The 19,971-nt window shown below is 49.9% G+C and overlaps 1 protein-coding gene across 4 annotated transcripts in view; it reads left to right on the forward strand.

Annotated features, from left to right (window-relative positions):
* LOC1279787 (M-phase inducer phosphatase) overlaps positions 1 to 19,971 on the forward strand; it is a 116,933-nt gene that overhangs the window by 94,864 nt on the left and 2,098 nt on the right. For 3 of the 4 annotated variants that reach the window (XM_061648698.1, XM_061648699.1, XM_061648700.1), the window contains one exon: positions 18,339 to 19,904. In XM_061648698.1, the coding sequence (XP_061504682.1) occupies positions 18,339 to 19,904 (1,566 nt within the window). Of the gene's footprint in view, positions 1 to 12,749; positions 15,223 to 18,338; positions 19,905 to 19,971 lie in introns of those variants that run through there. The other variant, XM_061648701.1, reaches the window with a different exon arrangement.

Consider the following 19,971-nt stretch of genomic DNA (forward strand, 5'->3'; position numbering starts at 1 on the left):
TTTTTTGCGACATGACCACCAACGCCGCAAAACTTATCCGTCGTGCCGTGCCCCTTGTTCCATGATCCGTCCGGCGGTGGTGTTCACAGGCAGTGCTCAACAGCAGGATACGGGGACCTCTTTGGGACGAAAAACCACTTCCTTCTTAAGCGCAACCGTACAAAGGACATCGCCGAGCGAAAGCAACCAACCCGACCGAGGCAGACAGGTTACAGACAGCAGAGGGCAAAAGGAGGGCCTCTGTACCACGCACGCAGTTTGAGAATGGTGGATGTGTTTTGTTCCACCATCGAGGTAATGGGCACCGGCGTAGGTTGTGGCTGTAGAGATAGCACATTTTCTGAAGTTGCAAACGCTTTTGGGGAAGAAAGTGTCGAACCTGCCTGCTGACACTGAGCCGGGTTGGGTTGGGTGAAAGATCAATTATCACATTACACCGGTAGGACGATAGCGTACGGCAAAAAATGACACGTCCGAGTAATAACCGAATCGGACCGAGTGAAAATTACCTTATTTCCTGTGCGAGTGTTGTTGTTTTTTGCTGTTGGTCCTTTTCAAGAATTCTTCCGTTTTCATGGCGCATTGCATTTTGCCAATTTGGGCCGAATCAGCCAGGAAGCAAAACCCTATATCCCAATAGATCACGACTGTTGTGGAAGTAAGGGTCATGGAGAAATTGAGACGTGTACTCGAATGGACAGTTAGCCGGTGGTCTTCAGGATGTTGCTGTATTTTCAAAATCTTCTCAGCTTTTTTTTTACAGATTCTTCTATGAAACAATTGAGATCCTTGCATCCCTGTATGGTTGAATGAGTTTTTGTCAGGATTATTTTCAGCTCTTAGGTACTCTTAGGTACAAGCGAAGGTTGTTCCGTTGATATTGATGGCTATATTAAATCATTATTGGAACTAAAGCTTTAAAGTTCCTAAAAACATTCGAGTAGACTTTTGTGTATTTGGCGGAAGTCATTGAATTGGAAATCATTGAATATTTAAGGTCGGATAAGTGTCAAACCATCTGAAGGCTGTTCTATGGCTCTGTACGCTGTTACGCCAAAAAATGGGAAGAATGTACGATCAACAAATCAAACATGATTGGTAGAAACATCCGTCCTAATCCTTTGTTTATGCTAATTGTTTCATTTTTGATCGTTTAAAAAGAATACCGTAGGTAATGGGATTGCATTAATGTATTGTGTGCAACTCGGTGCAACTTGAGACATGAATTGATCGACCGTAATACTTCCCAATCGAAAATGGTTGTACTGGTATGGCGGTTTGCTCTAATTTACATGAGCACAACGTGTGTGCGCCTTTCAGAGATTAACGACAAAGGAATGTCCCGCGATCTGGGATGCTCAATTATTCGGGGCCTACTTGACGAATTTCGGGCACACACTGTTAGCGAGCACCGTGCATGTTTATATGCAAACGAGCATTTGTATTTCGGCTGCATTCTGCTGTGTGAGACGAGAGATGTTTATCTTTCCTGCGCATACTTAAAACCATCCTTTTTGGCAGTTGAATCGCATTTCCCACCGAGTCCAGAGAGTGCGGAGCGGCGGGAGCGTTTTGTGAGCCCAGCCGCTCGGAGTCTGTGCCGCAGTCCTGGGAACAAATTATCCCCAGGTTCGCGATGATCGACCCTTTTCGTCAGCGATGCTGCTTTTTCGGTCCGCTTAGTTCTTCCTTCCGGCCAGAGCCCGAAATCCAGGGCACACACATCGGGATAGATATTCTGCAGAACTACTCTCTCGGACCTTGTGCCCACCGAGACGCAGCGCTCGGATAGACAGAGAGGGCACTGCACGGCGGCACTACCGCGCGTGCGAAAGGAGATGCACATGGGTTCCATGTTTGATAATGAATTTGAAATATGGGCATCTGGACTTCGGGGCAAGGGGATTAGGGCATTGCTGCTGATGTCCTGAAGACATTCCTCGAAGAGAGCGTATGTGTGTTGCGCAATGTTGTCAATTAGACGGGAACTAGGAAGCGAACCGTCCCGGATCGGAAGATCGGATCAAGAGGTGGAAGAACAAAAAAAAACAGGAAGATGACAACAAGTACATCCGAATTCTTGCCAACCCAAGGGGCTACCAGGGGCAACCGTGTGTATGTGAGATCCGGGGCTGTGGCTCGGCAAGTTAAGACGTTCGCAAAAGGGGCACAACAAAGTTCTCATCATATATTTTGCCCAATAGAGAGTTTGGCCTGCTTTTTGATGCCATTGCGCGTTGTGTTCCCCCTTTTGTCGGATCCGAATTTGTGGCCCAGGCAAATGCCCACTTTCTGGGACGTTAGTGTGTGAGTCTTTTTTTGCGTTCGTTGGGCTGATAGCCTCTCCTGTCTGGCTCGTTTCTATCCGGTCCCCAGACGACTCGGAGCTACAACGAGCACAGTATCAGCCGGTCAGGTAAAAGCTTCAGGTTTTTGCCAAAAAATTGACTAGCAATAAGAAAATGATCAAAAGAAAACAATTACCTCGATGTTCCTGGCCGCCCTGTAGAGCAGTATCAAAATGTGATAGATCTGGGAAAAAGGGGCAAATGTGTTGCCGTCTCGACGAATCTATACTTGTTGAGTTTGTTAAAATTGGGCCCGTTTTTCGATGACTAAAATTTAACGTCCTACCTACGGGGATGGCAAGACAGTAAAGAGCTCTTGTTTCAGTTTCGGTTTAGGATGGGAAAAGAGGCACATACCCCTTGACACGGGGGTTGGCATAACGGATTTAGGCCAGTTTTAGGTTAAATATAAGCAAACTTTTTTTCTAAAATGCCATTGAGCCTTGGGTTATGCTCTCTTTTGCCCTGTCTAGCTTGTCACTGTTTGCTGTACAAGATTGCCAAGGGGGCCCTCACGTAGTCCGCTATGCATCGTAATTATCCAGGTGTGAAAATCATCGTTACGAATTGCACCTGACATTATGGTTTCAATGCTAAACTGTCTGACTGCGTGTCGTTGGTTCAGTTTTATCACCCGCGCAAATGACTGGCCTACGCCCATTGTACATTGCCTCCATAAAGGGCTTTTATTGTAATTTATTTCTGGCACACACCCACACACTGTTTGGAACGCCCCGTGACAAATATTGTTAATGTTTATGGCTTTATGGACGAAACCACAAGTTTAACAGATTTTTGTTGCTGTCCCATCATTGTTTACCGCTTTATTATCCGGCATTAGGTGAAATTTTTCCAGCCTAATGAGGTTGTAAAAGTGTGTCACTACTCCTTCACCCATGTATCCTATTTGCTACCCAAAACATCGACACCCATCGAACCACGGTGACGCCGTTGGCGGTGTGACATTGGCAGCTACGGCAAACCCATGCACATACCGGAGGTCTGTTGACCCGTGGGTGCATTTGGTAGTCTAATGGTTTTGCCACCTTTCGCGGCCAATGCTCGGCACGGCTCTCCGGTGTTATGCTCAGACAATGGTCGTTCACCTTTCACCGAGATATTAAGTCAGCATGGGTGGCAAATGCTTGGCTCCTTTTGTTTCTAATTCCATCCGTGGACGAACTTCGCACAAGAGACGCATGAAGATTGCATGTGGAGGTCATTGGCGTTTCTGAAGTCTACTACTAGGTCGTCACTCTGTTTGTTCCGTAGCAAAAAGAGATATCCTTAAACAGGACTGCATGTCAAAGCCTAATATTGCAACAGTTTCCCAGCGGTGCCAGCTGACGTTTGGGAGGTATAAAAAAAAAACAAGCAAGTTCCGTCCGACTCGAAACACATTTCACTAAAAATGCAAATCAGTCCGATTCCCAGCCAGTTAGACCATCGATCCCGTACGCCACACCCATGTGACCGGCTGTGCTGGGGAAGAAAATTTGACTTTCATTAAAATAGTTCAGTGTCTGTCGTACAAGTCTTCTGAGCGGCGTTTGTTTTTTTTGAGTGATACAAGGGCTTGGGCAAATTCCTTCGCAGTCCATTTTTTGTCCCATGTTTTACCGTCTCAACCATTATCCTTTTGCCGCCCCGGCTCTCACACATTAGGATCCTGTCAAAGTTTCTCCGAGCCGGCGGTGCCATATGACGGTGTGTATGCGACAAACGGTGCATGACGCAGTGTGCGCTCCGGCCTGGGGTGTGCAACAGTTTCTTCTCAGACGGAAGGATGGGAAAATTATGTTCCGGAAAACAGATCGAGAGAGCAAGGAAATATTGTTTAAAAAAACTGGAGCATTTTCCAAAAAAAATGTTTCTTTCAACTTTTTTGTTGGTGTTGCCGCAAACTCTGTCCCAAAATCGTCAGTGAACTAATTATAATTATTTTATGGCGCCAGCATCTCAGCAGCCTTCGCCTAATCGATCAACTTTGGTAGGATGTTCGGAGCTCTTTTTTTCGTCACACTCTCACCATTGCTTGTCCTTCAGGCTGTTCAGGTAATGCACCGGAATTACATCATTACATTAGGAGTGAGATTTCATAGCATCATTCCTTTGCAACCGTCCGGGATCGATACGCTGCAGTGAAGGAATTTTCCCACCCCAAAAAGGGAAGGGCCAGGAAGATCCAGTTTCTTTCCCGGCCGTATCTTTCCAATAAATCAGGACTCCGGATTGTATGCCATATCCAAAATACGTACCTTTTTGCAGCCATGGTCCTGCATCCCATCCTATTGGCAGCACAATTCCCATACTTGACTTGCGGTTTCTCTACCCATTCCATTCGATTGCTTAGACACATTATGTTTAATTAAACATTAAATGTAACGATCAATTTCTGTTTGGCACATCCGGAGTGGTCACCAATTGTACAAGCATATGGTTGCTTCTTAGGCGATGAATCATACTGATTAATGTGTGCGACCGCTCGTGACGATTCGCAACGGATCGTTAATGGGGCGCACCAAGAGGAACAGAGCAACATTGCTGCGCGTCTTGTAAAACAATCCCCCAATCGGCAAGGGGTACGAAAAAGGCCCACAAATAAATTAGCTTTTATGAACTTCAATTGAGTTGCCTGGTTTGTGTGTGTGTGTATGTGTGCTCTAGCGATTCGTTCCAATAGTAACTGCTGCATGCTCCACAAAAATGCGCCACTGGCAGATCACTTTTGGGCGTTTCGGTGGAGCGTTGCATTGCAGCGAGCGAAGTCGAGTGGCCGCATCGAATGTGTGCATGAAATTGGACCCAATTGAGTTGACTCCAATTGACACGCGGGGCGTGTAGAAACACCGCTGTGTGTCGATTGCCGCTGCGGGAGATCCTTCTTGCGCGGACGGGGTTCCCGTCTTGGGGTCCCCATCCTGCCTCCCCAAAATCCAATCCCAAGCACGATGGCACCGGGCTTGTCAGTTATTAAAACCCGCTCGGAATTTGTTTCACTTTACGGAGTTGTTGGTAGCTTTCTTAGCAGCTTTCTGGTTTCTGGGAAGATGCGATGCGATGCATGCGGTGTTAACGATCGAGTAATTAAAAAGCCTATTGTGGTCACAAGACCCTGGAGCCCTTTGGATGTAGGAAAACATAATTCGCGCGCCGTGTCTTCTCCATGTCCGGTTCTCGATGCTCTGCATTTTAGCGCGAAACACTCACACACATACTCATCCGATGTGCTGTCTCCGGCTGTCGTTAACCCCGGTAAAGCATGCTCGCGGAGGGAGATTTAAACTGACCACCCGCCAAATTGCCGTCGACGGTATGGGTACGGGGTTCCCTAGCAGAGAGGAGGGCATTGTCTAGCAGAGTTTTCTGTTTGGCAAGACGTATGCAGTGCAGTCTCGCCTGTGACAGGGCTCTAGGACGACGATCGCGCTTTCCCCTTGTTGCTGCTGCTCGCCATGAATCAAAGGCGAACTTACCCGCCACTATTGCTTATTCGTTACGGAGCTAATTGTTTTCCCTTTCGGGTGCCTTTTTGCTCCGGGTTTCTTAAGGGTTCGCTGCATCTTTGGCTGTGGTCGGGACAAAAGGGGAAAATGAGGGATCGCCTGTGAGACCAGAAGGTTTGCGAATTTCGTTTGTTGCCGTTTTGGCGCGCTTGAACTTCGTTACACATTTAACACGGTTTATATTTCCGTGTATGTTTTTGCTTTAATTTTTTTTTGTAGTACAATTCTACATAAACCGTAGGTTGTTGTATAATGGAAATTAAAATCGGATCTTAAATAAGGTCAAACACCTCACTCGTATTTATATATTGTCCTTAAGGGAGCATGTAAAATGAACTATGTGCGTCACTTTACACTCGTGCGTTCAGGATTCTAACACACATTTACATATCCATGTGTTCTTCCTGATTCAGTTCGGAAAGCAAAATGTGTTAATACCAAAAACTCATCAAAAGAGTCTAATCAAGGGAATCATTCACCCTCCCGATGCATAATCCATCGATCACCAGGGCTCCAGCTGGTGCATATTTCACTGTTTGATTTGTCATTGTCTTCAACATTGCTGCCCCGGCGTCGACTTTGTTCGTCGCAGTATGACTTTAATGTTGTTTCTTCGCCGCTGCGGGGGTTATTGCATATCGAGTGGCCGAGTCTGCTTTCCTCCTCCTTCCTTCCGGATTTGACCATTTGTCGCACATTTTCGTGCATTCTTCCCGCAGACGGCCCATTCTTGGACGTAAATTCGCCTCCTGCGCTTCTGCGCCCAATACACACAGTCAAGCAAAGGGGGAAAATCGGCCGTCTGCTGTATGTGTGTCTGTGCGTGTTTGTGTCTACCAGCTTGACCGGAGCGAGCGCCAGACGGAGTGTCTAGCGCAGCTGGATCTTGAAGATTGCAGAAAAGGACATCGGAACTGGTAGAGCGCCACGGTGCGGGGCGCTTCTCCGGAAGAAGCGAGAAATACAAGGAAACGGCAAGATGCAGCCGAACGAGGGACGCGCACACACCGCCGTGGGACAGAGCAGGAAGCAGGAACTCGCAAGACGATCATACGCAACAAGGAAAGGACGGCAAAGCAGAGAAGAGCGCGCTCACACATGCGTACGGCGAAGAAAGTAATGCAATTTTTTTTTTGCAGTCTTTCATCCCCGTCCATCTCCTGCCCGATCCGCCGCGTGTGTTGCCTTCATTATCGTCACCGTTTGTCGAAAGAGGCTCGATATCCTTTCCCTTCCATATCCTTCCGTCGATCCTTCGTGCTCGCCTCGTATAGCCAGTACGGATGGCAAAAATTTGTAATGTAGGTTAGGGTGCGCGAAGCTGGTTGTAGCAAATGGTCGTCGAGTCGTGTATATATATATATTTTTTTGCTGCCGCTGCTGTAGCCGTTTTCCACCAGGTAGTGGTGGGTACCGCTGGAAGCTGGAAGCAGGGTGCGCGTAGGCAGCGGAAATAAAAAGGGGAAAGCGGCAAATGCGGCGGATCCCTCCCTTATGGCACGTGCCCGTATATTTAGAGGGATTTTTTGGCTCCGGAGCAGCAGCCAGCACCCTTTGTTGCATGGTCTGTGTGTGTGTGTGGGTATCCCTCCGTAGCGCCATAGCGCCGTGGATTGGCCGTGTGAAAAAGGGATGGCCGGTGTGGTACGGCGCGCGCGGCGGTGCACCCAATGCACGGCGCTGGATGACTCCGGGAGTGCTTTACCGAGTGAGCGGTCTTAGTGGATATTATTATTATTAGTTTGAGCGACTTTTTTTGGGCTGACTCTCTCCTGCTCCTAGTCCCTCGACCTCACTTTCGCTAGCGAATACTTGTCTGTGTATGTGTGTGTGTGAGTATTGCAGATGTTCCGCAACGACGAAGGGAGTTGTTGATATCGGTGGTAGGGTCCTTGCCCGTGTGTGCGCCGAACCGAATTTTGTGACCGATCGGAATCCCGGAACCCATCGAGCCAGGATGTCCGTGTGTCACAGGGGTTGTGGAAATGGAAACCGGATCCCCGTACTTCACGATTCGCGCCTAAACGTTTGCCAATGTGTGTGTATGTGTTGCTTGCGATTCCTTGCCGGGACGTTTCACTCATACGCCAAGTCCGGACTGGTTTTTCCTATTATTTTGCCCACCCGGCTGTGGGATTTGTGCGCGCGCAATTTTCCATTTGCTGTGTCATTGGCACCGACAATTATTACTTTTCCACCAGCGCTTAAGGTAACTGACTTGTGGACAGGATATAGTTACGGTAAATGAGCAAAAGAAACATTACAAACGGGAATGTATCTTACAAGGTTGGTTTTGATCCGTTGCTCATCTCTTTAACTCATCCTGCATTGTTCCGGTAATCAATAACGTTAAGCAAAAGGAGGAAATATATCCTCCTGTGGTTTCATAAAGCGATACTCAAACGAACGTGTCACTCGCGCGAGTGTTTATGATAGCCAGCATAATGAACGAATCCTTCTCCTTAATCTGCTAGCGTTTATGATCAATTGGCCATGGGTTCGTTAAGCGATAGCGGGCAAATAAATCTGCGTATAAAATGCGCTCGTCGTGCGCATGCGCTACGCACAAGGATCCAAATAATCAACGTGTTATTGTATTAGGGCCGTTTGGTCGATGTGGGATGGTCGCGGGAGGGTGCACCCTCTTGTTGTTAGGTGCATTGTTGCAGGAGAAAACCGTTAGATGAAAACATAGATCGTAGGTTGAATGAATGCACCGATAGCTTCAAATGAAATGTGTTACCATACTTTGGATCGCTCCTATTTTGCATGTTGTGCTGTAATTTATACTCTTTAGCACATTAATAAAGCATCTCGTGTTTTGTGACGTCGGGCTATGGTTTCCTTTTTATGAAAAAAAAAAATCCTTGTCACAAAAAAAACGGCACAAAGGACAATGATGTATTAGAACAGTTGGAAATAATTGTTAATGTGCACTGCCGATTGCTTTGTTTGTGGAATTTTCACGTCGCTTGCCGTCGAGTGTGGTCGCCCCGCACCGTTCTGATGAATTAATCCCTCGCCTTTTATCCCACTGCTTCACGCTGTGTGCAACCATATGAACTGGCTAAATGAAAAAAAGCATACATTTTAGTTCCAGCATAATCTCCCCGTACGCGCTCGCTTCGTAATTATCCCTCGACCGGTCCTTTTACTACTCAAATGCCCGCTGGCGCACATGCACGTTAGATCCCGTTTCCTAGCAATCGGCTAGCAAACAACCCCCATTCGAAAAACAACAAAAAATAAACCTGCGCGCACCCTCGGTTCGTTTAATCAATACGCGCGCGCGTACACCGAGCCAACCACGGGGCCACCGGGAAATGTTGCACATGCACAACACACACACCCGTTTGTTAGCCGCGCGGAGGTCTCCCTTTCTCTCTGTGGTGGTGTGTGTTGGTGGTGGAAAATTTGAACAGATGTGAAAAATCTCATCCCCTTAGTGATACTGTGCGCGCCTGCGCCTCATCTAAGAGGGGTGGACTAGTGCTTTCCTTTTTTTTTTTGGTCGGTAACAACGCGCAGGATCGAAGGGTTTCGCTACACTAATGTACGTTTGTGTGTGTGCTCGTTCTGATATTGCACTTAGCGCGTGTGCAATCGTGGGGTTGTACCGATTGTCAATGAGCGTGGTGTCGAGTGGCGAGGGCCGGTCGGTATCCTGTATCCGGCAGGACATCAACCTTAGCCCGTGACAGTAGCTTTAGCCACCTGCTCGATTTCCCGGGCGTTTCACCCTACGTGAGCAACCAGCATAGAACGGATGAATCATTCTAATTGCAGTTTTGTTTGTTAGAAAGGACTGGATAGTCGTTCGTGTATGCCATGGTACCGTTTTGGCGCCCTTCCTGCTAGCTCAAAGGTCTATCCTCAGCAAGTATGATGGATTGAAAAAAAAAAAGGAAAGAGAGAAATTAAAGTATATATATGCTGGTACTTATACATAGATATGTTCGGGCGATATGATTTGCATACGGTGGATTAAAACGAGTTTGTTTCAAACGCTGCAAATGCCGATTCGAACCCCTTTGCTTTACTGCTTGCTCCACGGATCCGAGTTTCTCTATCTGTCTCTACCATAGACACATACAGTTTTGGAACTGTATGCCATCGATACATGACAAAGCATGGCACATACACACACACACTCATTCCTCCCTGGGGGATTTTTTTCTGCAAGCTCCTATCTCCGCTGCTTCTTCCCTTGCAGGACTTCCCTGTGCTCAGCTGTGCGCGCAGATATCGCACAAGCAGCTTCTCGACCGTCGTCGTACCCCCCCCCCAAACATTGGGCAAAATAGATTGCGAATGCTTCCACTGACGGATGGCGCTCAACAGCAGCAACCAACACCACGACTACTACCGCGCGACAATAGCTCGTTGTCTCTCGTCTAGCAAATATCGCACGGGGCCCACAGGGCAAGGCACGCATCAGCAATGGGAAGGTAGAAGAAGTTGGTCGCCAAAAATAAAGGAAGAAATACACTCCTCAGCTCCTCGGTCCGTCGTCCGGTCCTCCCCTTTGTGCGCGGTTTCGCGCGTTTGCCTTGCTTTTATGTGCGCGACGCGGCAAACCTGCCCATCGACGACGCACCGGCGACATCATCGCGCTCACGAGATGGAAAGGAAGAAGGATGTGTGTTTCCTTGTTTGCGCTGTTCGCGCGCGTACTCACCTATCGCGACTCTTTGCGGCACCGTGGAATGCGCGCATTCGTCTCTGCAGGTTTTCTTTCCACTGCTCCGAGTTGTGTTGGTAGCTTGCTTCAGCTTGCTTCACGTACGTCATTATTCTTGCTTTGCTTATATACATATATACAAGGAACATTGGCTGGAAGATGGGTTATGGTGTGTGGTTGCTATGTTGCTGTCGTCTCCGGGAGCGACGATTTGGACGAGTTTTATTTGGCTCCCGTGTGCACACGGGGAAGATCTTCTGCCAAGTTAGCAAACTATGATTAAACTATGGGGCATGTTTTTCGGAGATCCTGTTTATGATTTTGCTATCTTATTGCGCAACTAGCTAATTCTCGATAAAATTACGTAAGTTTGCGTTACTTGCTGGTCTAAAATGAACCAATAGTTAGCTTAGATCATCTTACGAGTCGTCATCATTTGCTTACCATGTAATCCGTTGAGATCCTGCTAATAGCAATAAAACTGTGCATTTGCACTTACCCGTAGCTGCGGGTAAATGCATTTAACATTTATTGGTTTTCGTTCGAATTTGTCAGGGCCAATTTTGTTTGGCATCAGATTTATCCGCCTGCTCACGTGAAACAGTTGCTTTAAACTTGTTCATGCTTAGCTGCACGTGTACGTACACTCCCCAAAACCGTCGAGGGAAAATCCGTACGATTTGCCCTTGGAAGCTACACCGCCTATCATTAGCGAGAAATATGCTTTGCACCCCAGGGCCCACGCTATGGACAGTTTGCCTGTGAAGCTTCTTTATTTAAAAAAAAGTACCGTACATACAGTGACATTAGGGGCCGTTCCATTAATCCTTGCCTGCTCTTTTTAACACATTCCAACTGAACTCCTGCATTTCTGTGGATGTACATGTGCCATGCACCATGCCACAATCAAAAGTGGCTGTGTGTGGGACACTCCAACACACACACACACACACATACACAAACCAACGCACAACAACACCAGCAGAGGCAGTCCTACTGACCAGTAGAGATCGGTACACGGGACTCCTTAAAAAATCCTGTCAGAATTGGGACAGGGCTAGAATTCTTACTGGGTCGCCACGACCACCACCACCACCACCCGCACACAGATCGTCTGTCTTCATTCTGAGCTATCTGTGAGTGTGTGTGTGTGTGAGTGCGTTCTTATGGGACTGTGTTTTCCTCCGTAATCCCTCTCGGTCAGCTGAGAGCGCGGGACCCAAAAAGGGTACGTGAATAGGCAGAAAAAGGAATCTGTGCTTTTCGTAGCAGTTGTCGTAGTCGTCGTGGTTGTGTTGTGCCTTCCCCCTTCTCAGCCAGTGCTGCGTTGCTTTTATGCTCATGTTTATGCTCTGCCCGTCCTCAACCGGTTCGATTCTTGGCCTTTGTGTGTCCGAGCTGCTTCGAAGACAGGTTCCTGTCCGGTCGAGATCGAGACACGATGCACGAAGCGGAGCTTCATGTCCTTCGATGGGTTAGCAAACGTGTATGAGGTGGTGGGGAGTGTGTGTGTGCTGAGGAGATGAAATTGTTTTCTTCTCGCGCTCAATTTTGACATTTGAGCGTTTTCTATACATTCATCGATGTGTTGTTAAGCGGCCGAGCGAAGAGTTTTATGGGACAGAAAACAGAATGCGAGACTGCCTTCCGCTGTTGGGATTGGAAGCAAACGATCTTATGCTTTGACTTTAGCTTTCAACATTTTGAAGATGATCAGAAATTATTGGCTGCCTGTGTTTGCCTCGCAGCCTGGAAAGTGTTTTCAAAAATAAATCATAAAACATTATTTCACCGCAACAATGTAATATTCCCCTTATTGCTGCGTAAGACCGCGCGCAATGAGCAGAGCTCCTCCGAAGTCAAAGTCTCTCTGCAAACCGTTCCTCTAAACGTCAATTGCGTAGGTTTCTGCTGGTGTTAAGTTGTCGTAATTTCTCTTTCCCCCGGGCTAATTGTGTACAGCATATTGCTTCCAGGCGATAAAGAATCGCTCTTGGAACTTCCCCATCCAGCGGAACGAGCAACTTATCTCGCTTTTGCACTTGGAGAGCAGAACCGTACCGACTATCTGCAGACTCCATCGAGAAACCGTTGGTCAACCGTCATTTTCTTGTTGTCTGATTAGCGTCACGAGAGCAAAAAGGGAAACATGTAACCCCCTTGCACCCCACCGTTCATGCACTGCACCGCCAAGTGCTCTACGCGCCACAAAGTGCTGTGAAGCCTCACAGCAGCAGCAGCTCCTCTTCTAATCAAAATTTCCGCTCGTCCAATGCTTTAGAGGTTTCCAGCTCTCTACTTCTCGGCATCATGGTCGGTTCACCACTATTCTTCGATTACGGGCGGGAAGCAAATGGTTGGGCGAGAGCGAAACGGCGACTCTACGGAGCCGTCAGACTTATCAATGCGTGCACTCTGGCCGCGGCATAGCTAAATTTGTTTTGATTGTCCCTAATTCCGACGGGTTCTTCACCAGCCCCCTTAACACCCCTGCTAGGAGTGTGTTTTTCTATTTAAAGGCAGTCCATCGATGTGTTAGTTCCGGTAGTGTAGCGGTGCCTGGTGGTGGATTAAGCATATTTCGGTCCTATCGATCATGCAACTTGAACGTCACAACAATCATGCTGAGATTAGATGCGAAGTCGTTGGACAGAGCTATGACTGTGACTATATCCCAAAATACGTGATTTGTTGGGAGCATACCAAGTGAACAAGTGAATTTTGTGGTTGCTCTTCTTCTTGAATCCAGTTGGAAAAGATCTCGCATGGCCTGATCGTAGAGTTCTAGAAAGTTTGGTCTGAGCATTCTATATGCTTTTGCTGGTCGTAACACTACTCTCTACTTCCAAAAACAAAAAGAAGACAAACGAGTGGATCGTGTGGATATGCTGTCGACTTCTTACATACAGCTCTAGCAGAAACATACTGGTATATAGCGATACCCATCGTTCCAATACCAGCGCACACTGCGCGGGCCCTTTTCGCTTGCGTGCAGGGAAGAGCAGCAGCATCTTACTCTTTCGCATTAGCCCCTTCGAGACGTTCTTAGATAGTGGTGTGTCGTTTATACACTACACGGGGCTCGCACACATCGATATGCAGCGTTATTGCATCCTATTTTGCTTCGCCCCTGAGAGTACCACCCCGTGCTCTGAAGTGCACGCTGTGCTCTGGTTGATAGCCGGGGTAGTATGCTCCCATTAGCTTTGCAAAAGCACACACGCACACACCCAAGTTCGAGCCCCGTTCCAGCACACAGCACAGTGCTGCTGCTACCCAACAGCGGAGGTCCTTTTTTGCCGTTTCGCACACCCGCAAACACGCAAGTGCCGGTTCGCTCACTCTGCCGCATAGGGCGCCATGTGACTCACTCTCGCTCAAACCCCACGGGTTCGTGTTCTTGTACGCGCTCTGCGTGTAGGGCATGTTGAGCGCAGCGCACCGTTCCGTTCTGTTCAACGCGCCCTGTTGGATGCGCCCTTGCGGCTGTTTCGTTCGCTCTGCTTCTGTAGATGGGTTCTTGGCAAGCAGCGCGCACACTCTTACGTACGACCACATGCACGAGACCCATACGCGCGCACACACTCCCTAGAACGTGTGTGAGGCAGAGAAGAAACTGACAAATAAAGAGGTAGATAGAAAGAGAGCGCGAGAGCGAAACAGTGTGCGCCTGCAGCGAGAGCGCACCGTGAAGGAGAGTGGAAAAAGGACTAGGCAGAAACTGGTGTGTGAGCCTGGTTTGGCAGCGACCTCATCCCGGCTCGCCGAAACAGGCTGTCATTCGTGTTCAGAGCCTCCAAGCGGACAGAAGCTCTCCTCGGCTCGAAGAACGGAAAACAGTAGAGTAGAAGTTAGAATCTTAGGGCACAGAAGAACAAAAAAAAAGTAAAGACACAAGTTAGATAGTTGAGCTGTGTTCCAGTATATCACGTGCAATGATCAAACGATCTTCCACCGGTGTCACAGCTTAAGATCATGCGATAACATCTCGCCACTACAATATCGTTCTCCCGCACTACTTGTGGAAGGATTACTATTCGATCATTCAAATGATCCTCGGTTGATCTCTTCGCAAGCGGAAAGACTTACCCAGCCAAACCATGCAGCATCGGTAGCATCGGCTTTAAAGCAAGAAAACAGTTCCTCTTGTGCGTGTAGTTTCTCTGTGGTGTGCTCTCTGTGTGTTTTGCTGGTTCGCATTTGTGTGTGTGTTTGTGCCTATTTTTCGTGCGTGTTCTTTGGTGTGTTTAGTGTGTTGTGTAACTCCGATCCTTTTGGAGATGATATTGGACGGATTGTCGAAAGAAAGTTAAAAATACCAACAACAAAAAAAATGACTCCTAGCACCAGCAGCTAGTGATCGTTCGGGAAAAATAAATTAAGATACAAGTGAAGTTCACTTTGGTGCTTGTTGATACCTAACTCCGCGTGCAATTCGTGCACATTCGTCTTCTTGATCAGTCAGCTCGTGCGTGAATGTGTGTCTGTGTTTGTGTTTGCGTGTGTTCATAATTTTGGTACACACACTCTCTGGAAACAAGAAACATTACCGTCTCGCAGCACATCAGCGTCGGAAGGCATACGCTGCTCTCTAAAGTCATTATCAGGAATAGCTAAACCCGCTCACTCCACGCCTCAACATGTATTACGACGACAACGTGGTGTTCGAGATTGTCGAGCATACAAGGTAAGAGGGGGGAGCATATACATCCTGCTACATGCTTCTTAGGGAAAGGGCAGACATACGAGAAATCTCCCTCAACGAAGACGGATGTTCTACAAGAACACGTCATCTCGCTCCACACTATGGAGTGGTGCCTCCTTTCGAGGGCGATTCTTCGCCATCCCATTCGCACCACACACGACGATGCCCACACCGGACTTCCTTAATGGAATTCCCGGGCCTCCTAGCACAAAAGATTGGGGTTTGCCGAGCAATGGAAAAGAGTGGTGTATCCCTTGCATAGAAACGGAACACTTTCAACCGGCGCTTAATTTTGGCAGCCTGCTCCCCCACGGGTTCTCTCCCCTTCATCAAGTGGCGAAGACGACCATTCGACCAAGGATGGGTTTGCCCTGTACACCCAGGACGTCGCTCCCCGGTACGACTTTTCCATCGGAGTTCGCACGATATTCGAGCGTGGAACAACTATCATCCCCCCTCAGCATATCCGTCGTCATCGTGTGCAGTCAAGGGAAACGACTTGCGATGTGATGTGTACACACACACGTAAGGGAAATTGAGGAAGGAACTCCTCAACGAAGGAAAAAAAAAGAACTGGGGAGAAACGACCTGAAATGTACAGTTTGCTGCCACTATAGAGTTTTTGTAGCGCAATGGATGTTGCTGATGGTCTCGGGCAAGTACATTGCCCCACAGAACGCAACATTCTAAGTCCCCGGAGCAGGTCCTTCCGGTGGGGTGAAAGATCACTGACGCACTAGAGTGTTGTTTGTGCCTTAATTTCTCAGCAGAACCCTGACTACAATGATGCGCCACATCATAGTTCTCAAACCGTGCTCCCGTGTCTAATTTCCCGCTCTATCATTTTCCACGCATTCCAAATGGAGCATCCTCCAGCCCACGAGCACGTGCGCCTAAAAGCGGCTTAAGGTCAGTGGGCAGCTTAAGGCAGCCACACTGCACTGGCACCGGGCAAGAAGAACCACCGGGGATAGTGAAATCGCGAAAAACTCACTTTCATTCGCGTTTCGCTGTGCCATTCACGTGAAAGCTTTGGCCGGCCTTCCCGGCGTTTGGTGCGCAGTAGAAGAGTCTGTGTTTACCAGCGGGATCGGATGGGTGGAATTGGGTGGTGTGGAATGGCAAATGTGTGTGTGTGTATTTACGATGAGTTTTACCGGTTGTGTGGTGTTCTTTTCGTTCTTTACGCGCTCGTTCTTCTTTGGTGCCCACGTTCGCGCGCGCATATTTCGCGCCGCCACGGTGCTGCCCGCGGAGTTGGCAATAGAAAGAGGGAGTGAGCGAGAATAGGAAAGACGTCGGGGGGGTTTGTTGTGGTTTGGCCAGATTTGGCAATCCTGTTGTTGTTGTTGCTGCTGCTGCTTCGCGCCCAGCCACACCAAGCCGCTATTTTTTGGCCGAACGAAAGGAACAGGGCGCAAGATGCGGAAAGTGGTGTTTTGCTTTGGCGTTTCTCTAGGCCATGGGTCTCTTGCGGCGGAGGCCATTACCGCTACGGTACTCCGTGGGTTGAGCATCACATCCGCCAAGCACAGACGTACGTTGTTCCGTCCATTTGGCGCTATATTTGTCTTAAGAAGCGCGTGCGCGCGATCCTCCTTGAGATAGGTCAGTTTCTTTCGCGAGCGCCCAGCCTGACGATCTTCGTACGCGTGTTAACGCGGGCGGCATGTGTCCAGAGACGTGCGGTCGTCTGCTGTGCGTCTCTTGACTTTTTTTCTTTCTTTCTGTGTGTTTGTCCTGCGTGTTTCTTCGGTCAATCATCTCATTTTTTTTTTGCGCACTCCTGTCTCTACCCCTAAAGTACACGGTGTGGTGGGTTTCCCTTGCTGTGTGGAACCAGGTGCCATTCCCGCGCACGTTGTCCACACCGGTCATGAATTGGCGGGGGCCCGGTGCAAGAGAATGAATGGATGGACACAGCAGAAGAAGAAGAAGAAGGAGGAGAAGAAGGAAGGAAAGACTACAACAATCGTGCATCATAACTGCAGCTAAAAGTCAAGGAACGAAAGATACACACACACGTCCAACTGTGTGTGCGATCGCGAGTCTGTGACCGTGTGTGTGTATTGGTGATCTCGGTGTCTCAAGATCTAGCATTTTTTTTTTACAGTACAACAAGGCAAAGCAAGAAGACGCAGCCAACAACCCCGACTCTACACTCTTCCATGCGCTCACAACCACGCGCGTACACATACACACCGATGCACAAATGCGGGGTCCCTTGCGGAGGATCGTTAAGTTTGCCCCAGTTCGGAGGGGTTTGGCTTTTCTATTTTCGGGCCGCGTCTTTTCCCCCTGGTTGGCAAAGGGCTTTTGCCTTCTTAGCCACCTTCACCACCACCAACCTTTCCCCCTTCCTCCCCCGAAGGCGCCACCAATTCTCGGTGCCATTACCCTCGCAGCGCTACGACGACGGCGACGACGCACACGTTATCATCAGCGCTGTTCACACTACGCGCACGCTGCTCTCTGGCCGAAGGTTCTGCTGTGGGCCCATCGCTTTGCGCTTCGAACGTGTGTGTTTCTGTATGTGTGTGTGTGGCGAAGCTGGCGAGAAGTGGCAGAGAGCGGGTCCCTTGCGTTGCGCTTGCACGGCTGTGGCTGGCTCTGAGCGGCGCCAGATGTGACCTTCTCACGGCTGAGCCTGCTGTTTGTAGCTCTTGCTATTATTATTTGCTGCCATTGCACCCTCGTGGTACTTGGGACCCGTGCGCACATCGCACATGTGAGCGTATGTGTGAGTGGAAGTAGCGGGATCGATCCTTGCCAAGTCTGTCGCCACTGCAACACGCACACACACACTACACGGCAGAAGCGGCGACCCACAGTTTGTTGTTATGGCTTTGGGGTACTGAACCCGGCGGAACCAGCAAAAACGCGCGCACATGCACATGGTGTGTGTGTGTGTGTGTGTTGGTTATCCTTGGGCTTAGCAGGGTCCTCTACTACCTTGCTGGGATATATAATTAGCGATCGCGAGGGGTGAAACCCTCCCCCCCTTTGACCGGTGGTTCCGGCTGCCTGTACTGTAATGTAGAACAAATTTTCCGATGCAGTTTTACTGACGTTTCCTCTTTCTCTCTTTCTCTCTACAGCCGCTTCACGCTCAACTCTGCCGGACGATCGCCAGCAACCAGACGGACGGAGCAGCGCCAGCGCAGCCTCCAGTTCCGGCAGCACGGTGTGCCCCAGCGCATGATCTACGACGATGGGTGCAAGATGTTGGGCTCGCCCGGCAAGGAGAACATGCCGACCGAGGAGCTGTCGTTTTACCAGAGCCACAGCCCGCAGCAGAGCCCCCGGCCGTGCAGCCCGTGCACGCTCTGTCCCGAGGATGGCGAGCTGCTGCCGTCGGAGAGCAACACGCCCAGCAAGCACATGGCGATACCGATCGTGAGCGGGACGACGGGCCCGATGGTCGTCGCTGCCGCAGCCGGCAAGCTGACCACCGGCCCGGGCGGGCTCGGCTACCGTCTGCGCCGCCCGCTGGACGATCACGATCCCAACTCGATGGACTCCGGCTACGGTGCGAGCGTGCTGAACGATGCGCTCATGAGCTCGCTACACAACAGCAGCAGCGGTTCGGTGACCGCGGCCAAGCAATCGCACCACTCCCTGTTCCAGTTCAACCAGTCGCAGACGGCGCAGAACAGCAGCCTGTCCCGGCACAACAGCGCGAGCTCGCCCGCGAGCTCGCGGGGCCGACTGCTGCTGCACAGCAGCCTGTCGTCCGGCTCGATGGAATCGATGGACGATATGGAGCTGTTCGACATGGAAGCGATGGAGGACGATGACATGGAGGGCAAGGGACAGCCGGGGCAGCAATCGCGTACCCAGCAGCCGAGCGGGCTGAGCTCGCTGATCTGCGGCACGATCAAGACGACGACGCGCACGGCGACGACGCCCGAGCACCAGAAGCGCCCGTTCGTGCGCCGCTGCCTCAGCCTGACCGAGAACAACAATGGCACCGTGCTGCAGCAGCAGCAGCAGATGAAGACGCCGGAGCGCTACTCGCGCCGTATGATCGCGATCGAGGATCAGGAAAACTGCAACCTAACGCCGTACTCGTCGCGCACGGAAGCGGCGGTGACGCGCTGCTTCAAGCGGCCGGAACCGCCGGGCATTAGCCCGGTGCAGAGCAAGCGCAGCAAGATGCAGATGGATGCGGTTGCGTTCGCACCGCCGGCCGTGACCGCGCTGGACAGTCCGGCCCGCACGACCGTGCTGGCGGCGGTGCCGAAGAAGCCGGTGTACCAGAAGTCGATCTCGATGAACGATGCGCAGATCATGAGCGCCCTGTCGCGGTCCTCGTCCGAGCCGGATCTGATCGGCGACTTCAGCAAATCGTACGTGCTGCCGCTGATGGAGGGCCAGCACCGGGATCTGAAGTCGATCTCGGGCGACACGATGGCGCGGCTGGTACGCGGCGACTACAACGACAAGATTGCGAGCTTCAAGATCATCGACTGCCGGTACCCGTACGAGTACGAGGGGGGCCACATCCGGGGCGCGAAGAACCTGTACACCCAGGAGCAGATCGTCGAGGAGCTGATCCAGTCCAAGACGGCTCCGCCGAAGGTCACCGACGGCCAGGACGGGACGATGCGCCGTCACATCATCGTGTTCCATTGCGAGTTCTCGTCCGAGCGTGGTCCAAAATTGTAAGTATTGCAAGCATCGCTTACTACTAGCATCAGCTCTGCTCTGTATCCTGGTGAACATGAGTAC

The sequence above is a fragment of the Anopheles gambiae genome, chromosome 2 (genome assembly GCF_943734735.2).
Source record: "Anopheles gambiae chromosome 2, idAnoGambNW_F1_1, whole genome shotgun sequence".
NCBI lineage: Eukaryota > Metazoa > Arthropoda > Insecta > Diptera > Culicidae > Anopheles > Anopheles gambiae.